Genomic DNA, 21,053 nt, shown 5'->3' on the forward strand with positions numbered 1-21,053 from the left:
AATTAGAAATGAAAGGAGAGCATCTGTAATGGGTATTAGATAGATAAGGAGATTTTCTATCTTTATATAGAGCAAAATACTGTATGTTAAAGATTAAATGCTGAGATTAAAGGAGCACATGTCTCCTTGGGGAAAAGTTGGAGAAAACTGAGGGAGTTATTTTTATATGAGTGAGTTTGAGATCTACAAGAAAGCAAATGAGCAACAGGACTAAATGACTTTTTGTAATTTTTATAGTATTTGCTAAAAAATTCAGAGTATTTAGACAATGTGAGATTATTAAACAGTAAAATTAGTTTAATTAAGATACTAAGGATTCAACAATATATTTTTTCCCCAAGAGACTTTTTTATTTTTCAAACCTTAGAACATAACTAAGAAGAAAAGGCTCAAAACTTCTTAGCAAATTTTAAAGAGGTTTTGATAAGGAGTTGAGAAATACCATATTAGAAATCAACTACTCAATAAATATTGAAAATTTAGTATTTAAACAGATAAGATACTTCAGTGTCCCTAAAAGTTGACCCTGATAACAAAATAGAGCATCAGCACTAAGTATTGCAGACTGATATGAGATTTGTTTTATATGAATTCTTATTTAAACCATATTTAGGTTAGCAAAGGAAACAATTGAAGTTCTTGTCAAAATTATTGGGGATCAAGGAATTAGAGGAAGCAAAATAAGATATATGGTCTATAAATTAAACTTTGAAATTCATCAAAGCTTTTCAATTTACAAAAAAAAAATTAAAAAATATCTGCTCTCTAGAATCATTTTTCTATTCTCATTTAAACTGTTTATGATTTTGGGTTGATGATATGAAACTAACAACCTAATGGTGTTAATAAAGAGAAATTACATTGTAATGAAGAACTAGCCCTGATCATGTAGTTCTGTAGTCAATGCAAAGTCTACTCCTCCCAGTTGAGATCGATTCTATCATTAATAGAACAAAAAAAAAAAAAATCTTCTTACATTTTATTCTATATGGAGCTGAATCTCTAGGAATATTTTAACAAACATTATATTTAACAAATATCTTTGTATTTACGGAGTATCTAAAGGTACTTGTCAAGGTGGATTCCTAGGAGGCATGTCATTAACAAGAACAACAAAATCTGTGAGTATGTGAAGCACGTATTTTCTAAAGCCACCAGGGACTGTAGCTGCCTTTGCATTAGCAATTCCGATGGTAATTATAATATGGCAATATAAACAAGTAAAAATTTTGACTTTAGAAATGGCAAGTTTCTGTTTAATGTTCTTCCTTCCCCGTGTTACGTTTTATTTCCTGATTTGGCTCTCTGTCCCAAAGTTCTGTGTTTTGTTTCTTTAACCAACAAATAGGGATGTAAACATCATTTTCAATTTCCATTGGGCTACACATCGAAAACTAAATTCGTGAATGTCATCTTGTTCCTATGTGTTGTACAGTCTTAGCTTGGACTCAGTTGTGAGCGAGAGCAGGAAAGTACTGTTGTGAAACTTTTCAAGTTCACTTAACCTCCCTGTACCTCAGTTTCCTCATCTATAGGCTGTATGTTCCGGAAGGTCCCTTCTTGCTATAAAACCCTGAGCTAGCTAATTTTTACAACCGAATTATTTCCGAGAGACAAACAAACAAACAAACAAACAAAAAAAGGTTTAGAAAGCCACAGAAGGGTTTTTGTCTTTTCCTTTTGCTGCCTGCCTGAAGCTTCCTCTCAGAAGAAGGTGGTGGTGGTGGTGATGGTGGTGATGGTGGTGGATAGTGCTTGTTCTGCATTGAGGTTTGCCTGTTTCTGTAAGTACTTTCCGGAGCCTCGCTTCAGATTTTTAAAGGAAAAAAAAAGGGGGGGAATAAAACAGGCTTGACACTTTTACACATCTCTCCTAGATGAAAAGGTGTAAGGAGAATTCTGAGCACGGGGCCTACTCCGATCTGCTTCAGCGCCAGAAGGCCACGGTGATGGAGAATTGCAAACTCACAGGGAAGATAAGCGAGCTGGAGAACATGGTAGCCGAGCTAAGGAAACAGAAGTCCCGCGTAGAGGAGGAGCTCCCCAAGCTCAAGGAGGCTGCAGAGAACGAATTGAGGAAGCAGCAGCGGAATGTGGAAGACATCGCCCTGCAGAAGATGAGGGCCGAGGGCGAAGCCAAGCGGTACCGCCGGGAGCTGGAGGCCTTCGTGCGGGAGAAGGAGGCGGCCGAGCGGGAGCTGGAGCGCGTGCGGCGGCTCACCCTGGAGGCCGAGGCCAAGCGGGAGGCCGTGGAGGAAAACCTCCGCAACTTCCGGAGGCAGCTGGAGGAAAACACCTTCACCAGAAGGACCCTCGAGGATCACCTGAAAAGGAAAGACTCGAGCCTCAGCGACCTGGAGCAGCAGAAGAATAAATTGATGGAGGAGTTAAGGAGGAAGAGGGACAACGAGGAGGAACTCCTGAAGCGGATGAAGCAGATGGAGAGGGACCTGATGTCCCAGAAGCAGATAGCGGAGAAGCAGCTGAAAGAAAAGCAGAAAATCGAGCTGGAAGCGAGGAGAAAGATAACGGAGATGCAGCTGACCTGCAGGGAGACCGCGGTGCCCCCGTGTGCCACGGTCCACGGGGAGCGGGACAGGCAGAAGGCAGAGGAGCTCAAGCAGCAGGTGGATGAGCTCATGGCCGCCAACAGAAAGGCCGAGAAGGACATGAGGGAGCTCAAGTACGAGCTCAGTGCCCTCCAGCTCGAGAAGACGTCCTCCGAGGAAAAGGCTCGCCTGCTGAAAGAGAAACTAGACGAGACGAATAACACCCTGCAGTGCCTGAAGCTGGAGTTGGAAAGGAAGGACCAGGTAGAGGAAGGGTACTCCCAGCAGCTCAGGGAACTGGGGCGGCAGCTGAACCAGACCACGGATAAAGCCGAAGAAGTCATGCAGGAAGCCAGTGACCTCAAGAAGATAAAGCAGAGCTACGAGGTGGAACTGGAATCTCTTCAACAGGAGAAAGGGAAGCTGCAGAGAGAAGTGGACAGCATCACCAGGACGCATGCCATCACCGAGAAGAATATTCAGCATCTGAAGTCACAGGTGAATGCTTTTCGGGGCGAGAAGGAATTCTCTAACGAAAGAATGCAGTCATGCCAGAGGAAATCAGATCACCTAAAAGAGCAGTTTGAGAAAAGCCACGCGCAGTTGCTCCAGAATATTAAAGCTGAAAGAGAAAACGATGCAAAAATCCAAAAGCTGAAGGAAGAATTGGAGAAAAGTAATAAGTGTGCAGAAATGCAAAGACAAAAGGTAGACGAGCTGATTAGGCAGAATAATGAGACCAAGTTAGCCATGCAGAGAATTCAGGCAGAATCGACCCACGTGGTTTTAGAGAAACAAGCTATCCAGCAAAGGTGTGAAGCACTGAAAATCCAGGCGGATGGTTTTAAAGATCAGCTACGTAGCACAAACGAACACTTGCACAAACAGACAAAAACAGAGCAGGATTTCCACAGGAAAATCAAATGCCTCGAAGAAGACCTGGCCAGAAGTCTAAATCTAGTAAACGAGTTTAAGCAGAAGTGTGACCAGCAGAACATCATCATCCAGAATACCGAGAAAGAGGTTCGAAATCTGAACGCCGAGCTGTATGCTTCCAAAGAGGAGAAGCGACTGGGGGAGCAGAAAGTCCAGATCCAGCAAGCTCAGGTGCAAGAGTTAAATAACAGACTGAAAAGGGTACAAGACGAACTGCACTTAAAGACCATAGAGGAGCAGATGATCCACAGAAAGATGGTCTTGTTTCAGGAAGAATCTGAGAAATTCAAACGTTCGGCCGAGGAGTTTCGGAAAAAGATGGAAAAACTAATGGGCTCCAAAGTTATCACTGAACATGACATTTCCAGCATCAAACTTGACTTTGCGTCTCTTCAGAGAGAAAACTGCAGAGCTCAGGAGAATGCTAAGCTCTGTGAGACAAATATTCGAGAACTTGAGAGACAGCTTCGACAATACCGGGAGCAGATCCAGCAGGGGCAGAATGTGGAAGCAAATCATTACCAGAAATGCCGGAGACTTGAAGAGGAGCTGGCAGCCCAGAAACGTGAAGTTGAAAACCTGAAGCACAAAATGGATCAACAGATAAAGGAGCACGAGCATCAGTTGCTTTTGCTCCAGTGTGAAATCCAAAAAAAGAGCCCCGTCAAGGACTGTAGCTTCAAACCAGATTTTGAGGCGACAGTGAAGGAATATCAACACTCCAGAGACCTCTTCTCGGGGAACACGGGACAGCTTCACCCGACGCCCAGGTCTCCTCTGTTGAGATGGACTCAAGAACCACAAAAGGATGCCCATTGCTGGCCGTCCAAGTCCCCGCTGGAGAAAGAGAAAAGCCAGCAGTGTTACTCCGAGTACTTTTCTCAAACAAGCACTGAGTTGCAGATAACTTTTGATGACAAAAACCCTATGTCAAGACTATCAGAAATAGAGAAGATAAGAGATCAAGCTCGGTACCATGCCAGGCCACCTGTGAGATGTCAAGATGACAAATGTGAAGTGGACCTGGTGAAGCTTTTGGCACCTTTAGAGGTATAATCTGCATTCCCAGACCTTATCAGCTACCTGGGTTAAGTTTCCTCTCTTGTTTCCTTTCCTTGCTAGACCAGATTATTTAAAAATAATGATAAATGTGATTGGCTTTTGGTTGTTCTGATAGGAAATAACGCTATCAATTTCTAGCGATTTACTGAATCTTTACTAGAGATTATTAATCTTTCCTTTTTAAATGTTTGAAATTAAACACATGGATGTAGTGGTTATATGTTATACCTGTGGGGTTATATTCTGAAAAATATGCCCATAAAACTAGAAAAACCAAGCAATTAACTTAAATTTCTAACATGTTCTGTGGAAAAATATCATCTTAGTCTTTTTCTCTCCTCTTTTATGAAATTGAATTTATTGGGGGTGACATTGGTTAATAAAATTATGCAGGTTTCAGGTGTATAATTCTATAATACATCATCTGTATATTGTATTGTGGGTTTTTTTGTTTTGTTTTGTTTTGTTTTTAAATATATTTTATTGATTTTCTTACAGAGAGGAAGGGTGAGAGAGAGAGCTAGAAACATCGATGAGAGAGAAACATCGACCAGCTGCCTCTTGCACACCCACTACCGGGGATGTGCCCACAACCAATGTACATGCCCTTGACCAGAATCGAACCTGGGACCTTTCAGTCCGCAGACCGACACTCTACCGCTGAGCCAAACCGGTTTCAGCTGTATTGTGTTTTCAAAACCCAAGTCAAGTTTGCTTCCATCACCATTTATCCCCACTTTACCCTCTTTTACCTTTCCCCATCTCTCTTCCTCTCTGGTAATTACCATATTATTGTGGTCTATAAGTGTTTTTTCCTTAATCCATTCACCTTCATACCTTTTTAAAAATATATATTTTTATTGATTTCAGAGAGGAAGGCAGAGGGAGAGAGAGATAGAAACATCCATGATGAGATAGAATCATGAATCGGCTGCCTCCTGCAAGTTCCCCACTGGGGATCAAGCCCACAACCCGGGCATGTGCCCTTGACCAGAATCAAACCTAGGACCTTTCAGTTCATAGGCCAATGCTCTATCCAATGAACAAACTGGTTAGGGCCATTCATACCTTTTTAATACGTTAATTGTCATCTAAATAAGCTTCAGACTTTCAAAATATATTATTTATTCCTAAATCACATTTAGTTTGAAATTTTTCTTCTTTTTACTTATCTCACCTTTGTTTCTCTAGGAATTATATTTGGATTGAGTAAAGTGACAGTGTTCTTTAGATAACTTTTAACGCCTTTTAAATTCCTGTTACAGATAGCTAAGAACAAGCAGTACGATATCCATACAGAAGTCACAACATTAAAACAAGAAAAGAAACCCGTTTCCAGTACTGACGGATGGATGTTTGGACTTAAGAGAGGAGATTTTCTTAAGACAGGCTTAGAATCGGAGACCTTCCAGAACGCTGATGGCGACCAGTCATGTTTGGTTAAGGACGATGAGTTTACATTCCAAGGGCTCCGGCACACAGTGACGGCCAGGCAGTTGGTTGAGGCTAAGCTTCTGGACATGAAAACAATTGAGCAGCTGCGACTTGGCCTTAAGACCGTTGAAGACGTTCAGAAAACGCTTAGCAAGTTTTTGACGAAAGCCACCTCGATTGCAGGGCTTTACTTAGAATCCACAAAAGAAAAGATTTCATTCACCTCAGCAGCCAAGAAAATCATAATAGACAAAATGATGGCTCTAGCATTTTTAGAAGCGCAGGCTGCCACAGGTTTTATAATTGATCCCATTTCAGGTCTAACGTATTCTGTCGAAGATGCAATCCTTAAAGGGGTTATTGACTCCGAATTCAAAATTAGGCTCCTTGAGGCAGAGAAGGCAGCCGTAGGATATTCATATAATTCTAAGACCTTGTCAGTGTTTCAGGCTATGGAGAGTAGAGTGCTTGACAGGCAAAAAGGTAAACATATCTTGGAGGCTCAGATTGCCAGCGGGGGCGTCATTGACCCTGTAAGGGGAGTGCGCATGTCACCAGAAATGGCCCTGCAGCAAGGCTTGTTAAATAATGCCATCCTCCAGTTCTTACACGAGCCATCAAGCAACACAAGAGTCTTTCCTAATCCCAATAACAAGCAAGCCCTGTATTATTCAGAATTACTGCAGATGTGTGTATTTGATGTAGATTGCCAATGCTTTCTGTTTCCATTTGGGGAGAGGGACATTTCCAATCTCAATGTAGCAAAAACTCATAGGATTTCTGTGGTAGATATTAAGACAGGCACAGAACTGACTGCGTATGATGCTTTCCTTAGAAACCTGATAGACAAAAGCACATACCTTGAGCTCTCAGGGCAGCAATACCAGTGGAGAGAAGCCACATTTTTTGAATCCTATGGGAATCCTTCTCACATGCTGGCTGACACTAAGACAGGATTGCAGTTCAATATCGATGAGGCCGTGGAACAGGGAACACTCGACAAAGCCTTGGTCCAAAAGTATCAGGAAGGCCTCATCACACTCACAGAACTTGCTGATTCTTTACTGAGCCGGTTAGTTCCCAAGAAGGATTTGCATAGTCCTATTGCAGGGTATTGGCTGACATCCAGTGGGGCAAGGATCTCTGTCCTAAAGGCCTCCCGCAGAAATTTGATTGATCGGATTACAGCCCTCCGATGCCTTGAAGCCCAGGTCAGCACAGGGGGGATCATTGATCCTCTTACTGGCAAAAGGTACCGGGTGGGGGAAGCTCTGCATCGAGGCCTAGTGGATGAGGGGTTTGCCCAGCAGCTGCGCCAGTGTGAGTTAGTCATCACAGGCATTAGCCACCCCGTCACAAACAAAGCGATGTCAGTGGTGGATGCTGTGAACGCAAATATCATCAGTAAGGAGATGGGAATCCGGTGTTTGGAGTATCAGTACCTGACTGGGGGGTTGATAGAGCCACAGGGTCACGCCCGGTTGTCCATCGAAGAAGCTCTCCAAGTAGGTATTATCGATGTCTTCCTTGCCACCAACCTCAAAGATCAAAAGTCGTATGCCAGAAATATCATATGTCCCCAAACAAAAAGAAAGTTGACATACAAAGAAGCATTAGAAAAGGCTGATTTTGATTTCCACACAGGGCTTAAACTCTTAGAAGTATCTGAACCCTGGATGACAGGAATTTCTAGCCTCTATTATTCATCACAATAGAACATGTCGAAATAACTTTGAACGGGAGCGATGCAGTCCAGTTCCCGTGAGCTGTCCAGAGCATGATGAAGTCAGTTAAACATGCAGTCTAGCAATTGTGTCACATACTCAACACAGCATTTATTTCTGGAGGGCTGGAAATCGCTGACGCTGCAGAAGAGAGAATAAAATTGAAAATCACAAAAGATTTACTGCTCTTAAAAAAAGTTTCATTTAACTTTGAGAGGAGTTCTTTTTTTTCTTCTATCTTGCCCACACTACAAATAAAAGTATTTTTGCCTAGAATATAGTATAAGCTTGAACTCCAACTAGTTCAGAGCATCCTTTCCTTAGAACTCTGTACCACTGAATGGATCCAGCCTGATGATCCATTGGATGATCCCTCGCACTCACTGAAAGAGCTCATGTGGAACCAAAGGAGGAGATGCACATTCTTACCCAACATCCCTGAAGCGATGGTGTTTCAGATTGCCTTGAAAAATACAAAAGGGTTTAGTCTTTCTGTATGTAGTAGCCTTCTTTACACATTAAACATTTACCACAATCTCCCATTAGACTTTGTGATGACTAGATTGTGTGTTGGGAGAGGGGGAAAGACTTTTCTTCATTTTATGTATTTTCCAAATGTGTATACACCTTCTCTATTCTTTCAGCCTTCTGTTGTTTCCTACTTTTCTGCCAAGGCAATTGTGTTTGTACAGCTAATGCAAAGGCAGCCACTCAGAGGCCTTCTAGTGCTTCATGAATAAAATAAAATGTTTTTTTTAAATTTGTTATTGATAGACTAGCTGGAAGGGTAGACTGAACATTGAAGAATATTTGTGACAGTTTACTTAGCTACCATAAACATTTTGGAAGCACATCTGCTATGTGACGTGATAAGCATGGTTAAGTGAATGAATAAAAGATCTCAGGAACCTGAGTGTGATGAAAACACATTTTTACACTTGTTTTCTATGGAGAGGTGAGTTTCATAGCTCAGTCATTTACTGGAATATCTCTTTTCTTACTACTCACACCTGTCAGAAGTCACTGGAAGAAGAAAAAAAAGAGCATGTTGAAAAAGCCAAAGAATTACAGAAATGGGTGTCAAATATCAGCAAGACGTTGAGAGATGGAGAGAAGGCTGGGAAATCTCCCTTCTCTAAGCAAAAGGTATTCACTGAGGTCCTGGTTAATCATAATAATAGTGGGTAGAATTTACTGACATGACAGTTCTTTACCCTTCTTCCGTGTCTCCCCCCCCCCCCCCCCCGCCCCATTTTTATAGGTATTTATAATGAGGACCACATAGGTTAAGTAACTTGCCCAGTGAATCACAGTAGGAAAAGGTGTTTCTGATTCCAAAGCCTGAACAGTGTATGTTAGTTTTAGTAGTAGTAAACAGATATGTTGCTCTGCTTTTCCTAATGGTTAGACCTGCTTCTTGATGACTATTTGGAGAATTGCCGAAGAGGAGCAGAGGCATCCTGTTTTGTGCCCAGAGTAAATCCTCCGTATCACAAATGTAGGTCGTCTCATTCTTCACAAATGTAAACAAAGCTTCCTAGAATTACAAAAATACGAACTGGGATATTCACATTTTGGAGGTTTGAGTTTAATTGTGCCTTTCTGGGCCTTTTTTTGTTTTGTGAAGAAGTGCTCTCCAGCCAACCACTGGAAATTTTAGATTTTTTCCCTTACCTACATGAATTCTTTAGTTCTCTGGGCTATTTTCTGAACCCTAACCACTTGGCATTAGCAGGTGTGCTTCTGAGGTGCCAGTGCTCCCTGGTGTCTATGGCACTGCCTCCGCTTGAAGCTCTCAGGGCATTGGTCCTTAAGGTGTGAATTTCAGGATTGCTGCTGCTGGTGGTGACAGCAAATTGCAGCTGTGTTTTTTAAATATGGCTGCTAAATTAAGCAGCACTTTTTTTTGGAAAACTTGTCCTACCCTGCCCTTGCCTGATGTTTGGAGACTTGAGGGGCTGTCAGCTATCATTAGTGTTCCCCCTCTAGCTCGGCATCAGTACTCTTCATCAGCTGACATTGTTGACATAAGTAAACGGGAAACTTCAGCTTCATGTCAATTTTCCCTGCGGCATGAAAGCAGATGTATTTATACAGGGCTCCCCTTTGAAGTTTACAAACCTGCGTATATACTTGATTATTCAATGAAATAAAGCCAAATTCGCGCATAGTCTTGCTATTATAGTTCATTTCTTCCACAAATAAGAAGCTGGAAAGCAACTACATTCAATGTTTTAAATGCAAAACCTTCAAAATAGTATTATACATATATTTAGTTTAAAATGTCTTCTTTTCTTCCTCTCTTGTCAAATAGGAAAATAACTAAAATAGGGACAAGAGCTTAGCAAGAATATCTTGAGAGAATAGTTTCTTTTGAGAAATGTGGATTGTAAACTATTGGTATTTTCTCATTCTGCAGTTTTAAATTCTCCCAAAATTTACTAGCCCAATTTTAGACCTACTGGACATAAAAGTAGACACATATTTTTTTAAATGTAGATTGTGGCTTAAATTATAAATCTCTAATAAATGTGATAAAAGAATTTAAAGCAATTTGATGTGAATAATAAATGTTTTTCAAATTATCAATATGGGTCCATTATTACCTGTAACCATGGAAAATAGACTTGAAATTATTGTACTAGTAAGTCAAATAACATCAAGGGGAATGAGTCCCTTTCATTGGTCCATCATTTACTCTCATTTCTGCTCATTTAAAAGAATGGCAATTAATTTCTGAGGTATTCAGAAATGATATACTAGAAATTAGGAGAAAGTGTTGTGTATTATCCTCAATCAATTTTATGGCTCTGACCATCACAGGCAACTTTCACAAGTGAAAGCCTTAGCAATAAAAAGTATTTACTCTTGATCTGCAGACATACAGATTAAACTGTCATGATAATTTTTTTCAAGAGGAGCATGGTATCCAGGAGCGTGGGGGAAGGATAATACTCATTGGGAGTAGTGTTCTTCATTCATGTATGTTTTGAGCACAAGGAAGACATTGGGCCGGTACTGGACCACTGGGACAAGGCAACCTTGATTCATGGTTGCAGGGGACAAATGTAGGAACCGTATAACGCTGTATTATTACTTCCTTATGAAATAACAAAGGCTTTTCTTAATTATGCATTCTAAAAGTAAAGCACTCCTCTTATCCAGGCCCTTAGACTGATAATAAGTAATGAGTTATTGACTTGGGACCCTCAGAAAATAGACATCATTTGAGTCTTGATGAAACTGGACTCATTTTTTAAAAATTACTGTTGGTTAGCCTCTATGAGGGCAGAATATGAATGCATTTTCATTACCTTACAGATTTCCAGTGAAGAAATATTAACCAAGAAGGAACAATTATCGGAGGCACTTCAAACCATGCAGCTGTTTTTGGCTAAACATGGAGACAAGTATGTTGGTTTTCATGAACGTTTTTATCAATACAGGAAAGTAGTCTTAAAAACATTTGGCAAAATAGAAGATGGTAAATTTCAGCTGAGATTTAAAAAATGGAACTCAATCACAAGATTGATATAGTTTACTGAGAGACTATAAATTTACTGAGATTATAAATTTAGCAATTTAAGTAACTGTAATATAGTTTAGTAATATAGTTTACTGAGAGACTATAAATTTACATGAGATTATAAATTTAGCAATTTAAGTAATTGTCCTTTTTGGTCACTTTAGTCTGCCTTTACCCAAAGCCTAGAAGGTTCTTATTATCCCCATATATTATTGATAAGAAAATAAGCTCAGAGAGGATCAGTAGCTAGTGAGTTGTGAAGACTGCAAACCAGGTCTTAATATAAGTAGTACTGTCTGAGACTTATCTTTTGGAAAATGTGTGTAAGTAAATTCTCCATTTTCTTAACTGAGACCTACGGCAACCTGATTTCTCATATTTTGGTCCTACTTTTTGCAACAAGGCATTGCATATATTTCAGCTCATGCCTCAGACAGAGAAGGAATCTACCCTTTTCTTAAACCCATTTGGCTGGCCACTTTAGGATTATTCTAGAATGATTTTGTATGGTACCTTAGAGAATAATGTTAATTTCCTCTTCATTCATCCTTCAGCTTCAACAAGTTTCATCTTATTGTCCCTTTTCCATGTTGGGACTAACAAGCTAATGCTTCTTGTGTGTACACTGGAGAGGTGCTAATATATTAATTTATATCCTTTCCTTCAGTCCCCCTTTTTTAGGCAACAGAAGCATTCCTAGATGTGTTTAGCACCACCCTTAATTTCCAAATACAGTCATTCTAAGACCTGTGCAGTCTGTATATGAGATATTTTATTTTATGATTGTATACTTATTTAGAAAAGTACTTTATAAAATCATCAATCCTAATGTATCACTTTTATTGCTTGAAGACTTGCACTCTTCATTTCATACTTTCTGGTTATTTTAGATTGACAGATGAAGAAAGAAGTGAACTGGAAAAACAAATGAAAACTCTCCAAGAAAGTTATAATTTATTCTTTAGTGGATCTCTGAAAGAACTACAAGAATTACAAACCACAGGAGATGTAAAGGTAGAGGAGAAGGTAATATTATTAAAATATGAAGCTATTTCAAGGTTCTTAGTTTTACTGCATGATTGTAGAAATGGTAAAGAAATGACCTTGAAATGTGTACATGGCAAAAACATGGAATTTATGTAAGTATTTAGAGATTTCAGTGTTGTTTATTAATTGCAATCTTTCACTTGCTGTCATCAGTTTATGTGACATCTTAATCTGCGCCTTGCATGATAAAAGGAAAGAATCATTCATTTTTCTAACTCTTCTCTTTAGAAGCCATTCTGCTGCTGCATTGTATTTTACTATATGATTATAATGTTATAAAATAGATTCTGAGTCATGTCTAAAGGTGAAGTTGAAGTGTTATGGGATTTGTTGATTTTTAGCGATAACCATAGATTTATTTGAATAACATTGGAACGTATTTATAATGAAGATATCCTAGCATCATCTTAAAATCTAACAGAAATCACTTAAATTTGGCCTCTTCTTAAGATTTTAAAACTTCACAATACAGATTCACATTATTCAATACAATATTCAGGATTCAAAAAGTTACCTTTGTATTCAATTCCCTTATTCCCTGGAGTACTTTACACACTATTTTCCATATTTTGGGGTTATGTAACAGTTTTTCTGGTTCATCATTTTTTACTAGAAAGAAATCTGTATGCTGTAAACATCAATAGCATGGGGTTTGATACTCTCTTTCCTGTTAGTAAACTAATCTCACCCAATTGCAGAAAGCATGGTTTGCCTTCTAGGTACGTGTTCTGTTTTCTCACTGTTGTCATTTACTCTGTTGTGTCTTCACTAACCTTGTAAATGTACACAATATTAAGTTTTCAATTCACAGATGCATGTTGTTTTCAAAGCTTTTATCACATCCTGTGCTGTTGAATAGATCACTGACATAGATCACTTGTGCATTTGAGCTGCCTAACATTCACAGCATTGCCACGCCTTGGTAAGTAGAGGATTTTCATGTTGAAGTGTATTGTTTATTTTTTTAAAATGCATGTGAAGTTTCGTGAAACCCTGCCCACCCTTGAATCACCGACTGACCTGAGGATTTTGTATTTTCCTTTCAGCTGGATAAAGTGATTGCAGGCACCCTTGACCAGACAACTGGAGAAGTCCTTTCAGTCTTTCAGGCAGTTTTAAAAGGCCTTATCGACTATGACACAGGAATAAGGTTGCTTGAGACACAGCTAGTGATTTCCGGTTTGATTTCACCAGAATTAAGACAATGCTTTGACCTCAGAGGTGCCAAAAGTCAAGGCCTTATTGATGAACAAGTTCTGTGCCAACTCAAAGAACTGAATCAAGCAAAGGAGATTATTTCTGCTGTGCCTTCCACCACAATTCCAGTGCTGGATGCTTTGGCTCAAGGCTTGATATCAGAGTCCATGGCCATCAGAGTTCTTGAGATACTGCTGTCCACAGGCTCTCTAGTCATTCCAGCCACAGGGGAACAGTTGACCCTCCAGAAGGCTTTTCAACAGAACATGGTTTCCTCAGCATTATTTTCTAAAGTCTTGGAAAGGCAAAAGATGTGCAAAGATCTTATCGATCCATGTACCTCTGAGAAGGTGTCTTTAGTAGATATTATGGAAAGAAGTATTTTACAGGAAAACACTGGATTGCGGCTTCTACCTGTGAGACCACAAGAAGGAGGCAGAATAACATTAAAATGTGGAAGGAGCATTAGCATTTTAAGGGCAGCTCATGAAGGTCTCATAGACCGTGAAACCATGTTTCGGTTGTTAGGTGCACAGCTTTTTTCTGGAGGTCTGATCAATTGCAACTCTGGTGAAAGGATGACTGTTGAAGAGGCTGTGGCAGATGGGGTGATTGACAGAGATACTGCCAACAGCATTCTGACATACCAGGTTCAAACAGGTGGGATCATCCACTCAAACCCTGCCAAACGTCTCACTGTAGATGAAGCAGTCCAGTGTGACCTAATAACTTCGAGCAGTGCTCTCTTGGTACTCGAGGCTCAGCGAGGCTACGTCGGACTCATTTGGCCTCACTCTGGTGAAATATTTCCTGCATCTTCTTCCCTGCAGCAGAAGTTGATTACAAATGAATTGGCATACAAAATCCTGAATGGCAGGCAGAAAATAGCTGCTTTTTATATTCCAGAAACTTCTCAAGTCATCGGTTTAGATGATGCGCAGCAGTTAGGAATTATAGATCACAACACAGCATCGATTTTAAAAAGCATAAGACTGCCCGATGAAATGCCAGACTTGGGAGATTTAGAAGCTTGTAAGAATGCCAGAAGGTGGCTCTCTTTTTGTAAATTCCAGCCATCAACAGCCCATGATTATAGGCAAGAAGAAGATTGTTTTGATGGAGAAGAGCCAGTGGCAACTCAGAGTTCAGAACAGACTAAAAAAATGTTCCTGTCTTATTTGATGATTAATAGCTACATGGATGCAAACACAGGGCAAAGGCTGCTGCTGTATGATGGAGACCTGAACGAGGCTGTTGGTATGCTACTAGAAGGCTGTGGAACAGAATTTGATGAGGATACACCTATAAAAGAATGTATTGATGCCTTAAGACTCCCTGATGTATTTCTGAATAATGCCCCAAGTAAAGAAATGGGTGAGAGTATAACTTCACCAAGCAGTCTTGACAAATGCCATTGTGGAGAACCTAAACCTAAAGAAATCCCTGAAAACAGAAAGCATGTCTTAGAAGAAGAGTTTAATGAAATGGGAACCAATGTTGTCAGTGAATTTTGTCAGTCGGAAAACCTGATACATATAATGGCAGCAGATCATAAAGTTAAGAATTCATCCAATGTGAATGTCCTCAATTCTACATCCGATTTTACACAGCCTGGACTTGCAGACTCTGAAAATATACCTAAAAACTGTGCCAATCAAAGTCAAGTTGAAAAAAGTGAACATGCAGATGAGTGTAGTCACTCTAAACATAGGCAAAACCTTGAAATTGATTCGATAACAAACTCTATAGTGAGATCAAAAACTAGTAGCATCTGTAACTTGAAAGAAACAGAGACTGAAGATAAGATAGGCAAGGATTCACCTGCCTTTGACTATTCCCCCAGGCTGAGTGCCTTGTTAAGTCATGATAAATTGAGGAATGATTGGGGAAGTTTCAATGATTTACACACCGCAGAGAGCAATGGAAATAAATGTGAAGCCTTTACAGCATCATCCAATGACCAATCCATGTTATTGGGCCCAAGAATGGGAGAAAAACCTCAAGACCAGTTTCTAGGAATTGCAGCTATTAACGTCAGTTTGAAGGGAGAACACTGTGGGCAAAAATCTTTAAATACTGCTCATAGTGATCCTCAGGTTCAATGTCACAATGACAAAGCTATTTCAGATACTAGTAGGGAAGACGAAAAAATACATGCTGCTTCTCAACAGGAACCTGAAGACATGCAAAACGAGTCCACAGTAGAGGAGTACTCCTGTGCCGTAACACCAGCGGATGATCCTGATAATGCCAGTGCATCTCATGCTTATGGCACATCGTTGCTTGAAGAAACTGCTGGTGCTGGTGACTATGAAACATCACTACTGGATAATCAGCAGAAGGACACCGAAACAGACACTGATAGCGATGATGATTTCTATGATACTCCCTTGTTTGAAGATGATGACCATGATTCTCTGCTTCTTGAAAGTGATGATTGTGATTGTCTGCAACCCGAGGACTATGACACTCTGCGAGAAGAAAATGATGGGGCTGCCTCTCCTGGCATTGTTTTTGATGATGTTCCCAGAGAGGAGGAAAAGCCTATGGTGACTCACGGGGGACTAGTTGATAGCTTAAGAGTGAGGGGGAAAGCCCAGTCTTTTCAGGATTGTCTCATAAGTGTGGAGAAAAAGGAATTAAATTCTGATGAAAGAATGCGTTTAAATTCAGTCGGCTCATCTAAGACCAATGAACAGTTGTTGGAAACTGAATCTGAAAGGGAAAGTACAGATAACCTAGAAGGTGATGAGTCTGACTTATTGACTGATTCTGAAATAGTAGGAAGGGAAGAGAGCTTCAGTGCTTCATTGACATTTGATGACACTGGCTGCTGGAGAGGGAGAAAAGAAGGGTATGTAATTGGACAAGAATCGATATCTGATACTGGTCATTTTGATTCTATGCAATATGAAGAAAGTTATGGGGAGTATTTGTGTGACAGTCACCATCAGGATGATGAGGATGATGATTATGATAATGATGATGAAGAAGAAGAAGAAGGAGTAGGAGATGAGAAGGAAAAGCCCATGTGCCAAGATGAGGCTGCTGGTATGGATATCCAGTTGTGTGCTACCACTATGAAAGAAAGGGAAAATAGCCATGAAAATCAAAGTATCAATGAAGTGATTCTCCCGAGTAAAGAGCAAAATTATAGTTCTCTAGAAAAACAGCAGAGTGTCAATGTTTTACAGCGAGAATCAAGTAGTAAAAGTAGCTTAGCTACTGAAAGAGGCAACCTTCCAGAAAATACAACTGCGGTGGATGGAAGAAGCAAAGAAAATCTGTTGAATCCTGAGATGGCCCTTAAGGAGATATTGCTGCCTAGCATTAAAGACACTGAATCAGAACCCACCTTTGGCCCTGTAGGTATTTTACATAACACTGATATTTGTCCAACTTCTGATCAAACAATGTGCTCTGAGACTGTCTTAATAGGAAAACCTGCTGAGGAAAGCCATTTGTCACCCATGGACTCTGTAACTGATAAAGATCATCAAGGAAATGGAAGAGATGTAATGAAAACGAGAGATGACAAAAGCATTATACTAATAGAAGGTGAAACATCAATTCATAAAATGTTCTCAGGTAAAGAAGAGGGGCTTATGGCAGGTCTAGTAGAAGGTGATACACATCTCAAACTTTTGCCTGGTAAAAGTACGAGGGAGAGTCTTGATTTCGTTAGTCAGTTTCCACAAATCACAACCAACGAAGGACATGATCATAAAGGAAGCCTTAAAAAAACAACTGTAGCTCTTAAAGATGAACCAAAGAATCTACAAACAAGTGTTAGTCAAAGTCCTGTTTCATTTAAGAATCTTGAAGAAATATTTGACTCATCTGCTTCCAAAGTGACCAGTGACATTACTTCAGACATATGGTCTGAAGAGAATACAACTGAGAACGAATCATCCACTGATGGACCTGAGAAAGAGCTTGATCTGTTTACTTATTTAAAACATTGTGCAAAAAATGTAAAAGCAAAAGATGTATTGAAGCCACTTGAGGATATCCCAAGTGGTACTTTAATAGCGTTCCCTCCCATGAAAGAACATTTAGGAGTTGATAATGCAAAAGACAAAGCAACCCTTACTCAGGAAGACTCACCTCTAAATGAGCTGACTCAACAGAATGACCTTTGTCCTAAAGAATGTATCTCAGAAGGAGGAATGGAAATTCCTCAGTTCCCAGCAGAAAGAAATGAAAGCACACGTTCGATCTCACCTCTGAGAAATGTGGAAGGCCTTGGAATAAGAAATGATAACTCCAGTAACGCTTTAAGCACAGACTGCACATTCTCAGAAATAAACAATAAGAAAGAAATAATTGAGCAACAGCCACGAGAAGAACAAGCCTTGTCTCCAGGATCCCAAGAAAAAGAGGTTCAGATCCCTGAATTATGTCAGGCATTTGTTGAGGATGTAAAGGACATCTTAAAAAGTAGGTTGAAGGAAGGTCATGTGAATTCTCAAGAGGCTGGAGAACCTTCAGCTTGTGCAGATACTAAAATGTTAATTCAAAGCTTGCTTAAAAGGGTTAGCCCATCACAGTTGGTAAATGATGCAACTAGTGTGCCCAGCGACGACTCTAAGATCAGTGACTGTACTGGAATGTCCCTCGTGAATAACTCACCAGAACTAAGAGCAGAGAGCAGAGATGATCCATTCTGTATTGCAAATCTTCAGTCTGAGCTTCTCCTTGATATACTCAAGCAAAATCAGCGCAGCCAAAAAATGACAGGAGCATTTGAATTGATAAAAGAATTAATGCAGATGGAGTATGATTTAGAGAAAAGAGGTATGACATCTAAAGAAGTTCCATTGCAACTTGAAAATATTTTCCATAAGCTGCTTGCCGAAGGCTGCTCAGACAAAGCAGAGCAGGTTGGAAACTTGAATCAAAAATCATCTACTACTTTTGAGATGGTGCATGAAAAGCCACAGATTCTTGATGAGAATAAAAGCAAAGAAGGAAACCACAGTTCCCTTAATTTACAAGACATAAAAGAAATTGGACCAGAAAATTCTACTGTATGTGCATCAGCCTTGCCAAGAGATGAGAAGCTGGAGGAACAATGCAGTGATTTCCCAGACCATCTGGAATGTATTTCAGGGTCAAAAGACATGACTTCTGGAGATAGCTCAATGGAACAAGTAAGTTGACTTTACATTTCATATGGAAATAACTGCATGAAACATTTGGGAATCATCTCATGCATTTTATTTGATCTAAAAACCTGCATGGAGGCTATTGAATTAAATGTCCATATTTGTGTTTAGTTATCCAGTGAGCTACAGCAGTGTTTACAGCACACATCAAAAATGCACGAGTATTTGGCTTTGCTTCAAGATATGAAGCCTCCCTTAGACAACCAAGAGTCTCTGGATAACAGTCTAGAAGCTTTGAAGAACCAGCTTAAGCAGTTAGAGGTAAGAATTATCTGCTGCCTGTAATGGGTGGGAGTCAGCTGATGTTAGTTTGGGAAAATAAGCAGAGCACTTTACATTTATGTTTTGGATATTAGTTGTATTTGTCACTAAATAACTCTGGGACCTATCTATCTACCTATCTATTTATCTATCTATCTATCTATCTATCTATCTATCATCTCTATCATCATTTTTTTTGTAGACATTTGAATTGGGATTGGCTCCAATTGCTGTTATTTTAAGAAAGGACATGAAGTTGGCAGAAGAATTTTTAAAGTCTCTTCCCAGTGACTTCCCCAGAAACCATCGTGAGGAATTGAGTGTAAGCCACCAAAGCTTACAGAATGCCTTCTCTTCCCTCACTGATGTATCTTCAGAAAGAATGAAACACCTTGTTCTGGAGATTGACAGTGAAATGGTAGGTGTCAATACGTTTCACACTGAGATTGAAGTTTTGAAGAAAATGTGATTATTTAAGAATGTAATCATAAGACATAAGTATTTTATAATATTTTTGATGTGCTAAGCTCTTAAAACAGAATCACCATTTGTAGGAATTTGAATTTTAGAAACAGAAATGAATGCACAATTTTGTTTTCTAGTCTAAACTAGCTGTTTCCCATGGAGAATTTCTACACAAACTGAAGTCATTCTCACACTGGATATCAGAGAAGAACAAATTGGTAAAGGACATGGAGCCAGTGAATGTTCAAGATACTGAGCATGTAAACAAAAGTTTGGAGTTTCTCAAGGCAGGTATCAAAATAACTAAGACAAAGCACATTTAAAAACCTACGGGTTTAATGTAACAGATATTTAGAAAAAATAAGACTTTTCTGAAGCTATGAAGGTTTATTTTTTTCTTTGTGTCTACAAGATGTTTGTTCATAGTTGACACAACTATAAAATAATGTCAACTTTATGGATGCCATTCTGATGCTATCCCAACTGCCTTATGAAACGCTTATCAATATGTTGAGATTTGTATTTATGTTTTTATTTATATATATTATTCAGATCCCTAATAGCATACACTAACCATATAAACATATGAGAATATAAGTAGTTTTTAAAAAATATATTTTATTGATTTTTTTATAGAGAGGAAGGGAGAGGGATAGAGGTTTAAAAACATCGATGAGAGAGAAACATTGATCAGCTGCCTCCTGCGCACTCCCTACTGGGTATATGCCTGCAACCAAGGTATATGCCCTTTGACCAGAATCAAACCTGAGACCCTTCAGTCCGCAGGCTGATGCTTTATCCACTGAGCAAACCAGTTAGGGCAATAGTTTTTATGCATTAGTCCTTTAGTCCTTTTGTCCTTCCTCTCCCCACCTTCAAGTTCTTAATTTGAACAGCATGTCTCATGAAAGTAGGCCCTTGACTTGGAAGTCAGGAAACTGAAATGCTGGCCCACTTAATTTATGTTTCAAATTCCCCATAGTTTCGTTTATGTGTGGCCATAGTTGCATGAGTACTATAAATATTAGCAAGTAATATTTTAATGTTGATATTTCCCTTCAGCGTGTCAAATGTATATCAGTTGGAACTTTACCTTTGGTCAGAGTTACATTTGAAGTATGCTGTGGCAAGCAAGGTTAAAATATTCTTAGAGGGATTTTCATTTTATATAATACTAGAGGCCCAGTGCACGAGATTCGTGTACTGGGGGCAAGAGGGAATCCCTCAGCCTGGCCTTCACCCTCTTGTAGTCTGGGAGGCCTTGGGAGATGTCCAGCCAGCTCGGCCTAAGCCCTCATTCAGACATCCCTAGCACTGCCATGGAAGCAGGTGAGGCTCCTGCCACAACTGCTGCACTCACCAGCTGTGAGCCCAGCTTCTGGGCTTCTTGCTGAGCAGTGCTCCCCCTGTGGAATGCACTGACCACCAGGGAGCAGCTCCTGCATTGAGCATCTGACCCCTGGTGGTCAGTGTGCGTCATAGCAACCATTCATTCCGCCTGCTCGGTCAATTTGCATATTACCCTTTTATTATTATATATAGGATTAATTACCACACTATTTATTTATTTATTTATTTATTATTATTTTTTTAATATATTTTATTGATTTTTTTTGCCCCCCTCCCTCCCTCCCATACATACCCTCCCTCCCCAGAGTTTTATGTCCATTGGTTGTACTTATAT

At 39.7% G+C, this 21,053-nt stretch overlaps 1 protein-coding gene across 33 annotated transcripts in view; it reads left to right on the forward strand.

Annotated features, from left to right (window-relative positions):
- Positions 1 to 21,053, forward strand: part of DST (dystonin) — a 419,024-nt gene that overhangs the window by 267,293 nt on the left and 130,678 nt on the right. For 24 of the 33 annotated variants that reach the window (XM_045573100.1, XM_045573106.1, XM_045573103.1 and 21 more), the window contains 7 exons: positions 8,723 to 8,851; positions 11,027 to 11,115; positions 12,122 to 12,257; positions 13,325 to 18,628; positions 18,755 to 18,904; positions 19,107 to 19,322; positions 19,507 to 19,656. In XM_045573100.1, coding sequence (XP_045429056.1) covers positions 8,723 to 8,851; positions 11,027 to 11,115; positions 12,122 to 12,257; positions 13,325 to 18,628; positions 18,755 to 18,904; positions 19,107 to 19,322; positions 19,507 to 19,656 — 6,174 coding nt within the window. Of the gene's footprint in view, positions 1 to 1,877; positions 4,536 to 5,812; positions 8,242 to 8,722; positions 8,852 to 11,026; positions 11,116 to 12,121; positions 12,258 to 13,324; positions 18,629 to 18,754; positions 18,905 to 19,106; positions 19,323 to 19,506; positions 19,657 to 21,053 lie in introns of those variants that run through there. The other 9 variants (XM_045573115.1, XM_045573116.1, XM_036415471.2 and 6 more) reach the window with 2 other exon arrangements.

This window comes from Pipistrellus kuhlii, unplaced genomic scaffold (assembly GCF_014108245.1).
Source record: "Pipistrellus kuhlii isolate mPipKuh1 unplaced genomic scaffold, mPipKuh1.p scaffold_m20_p_5, whole genome shotgun sequence".
Classification (NCBI taxonomy): Eukaryota; Metazoa; Chordata; class Mammalia; order Chiroptera; family Vespertilionidae; genus Pipistrellus; species Pipistrellus kuhlii.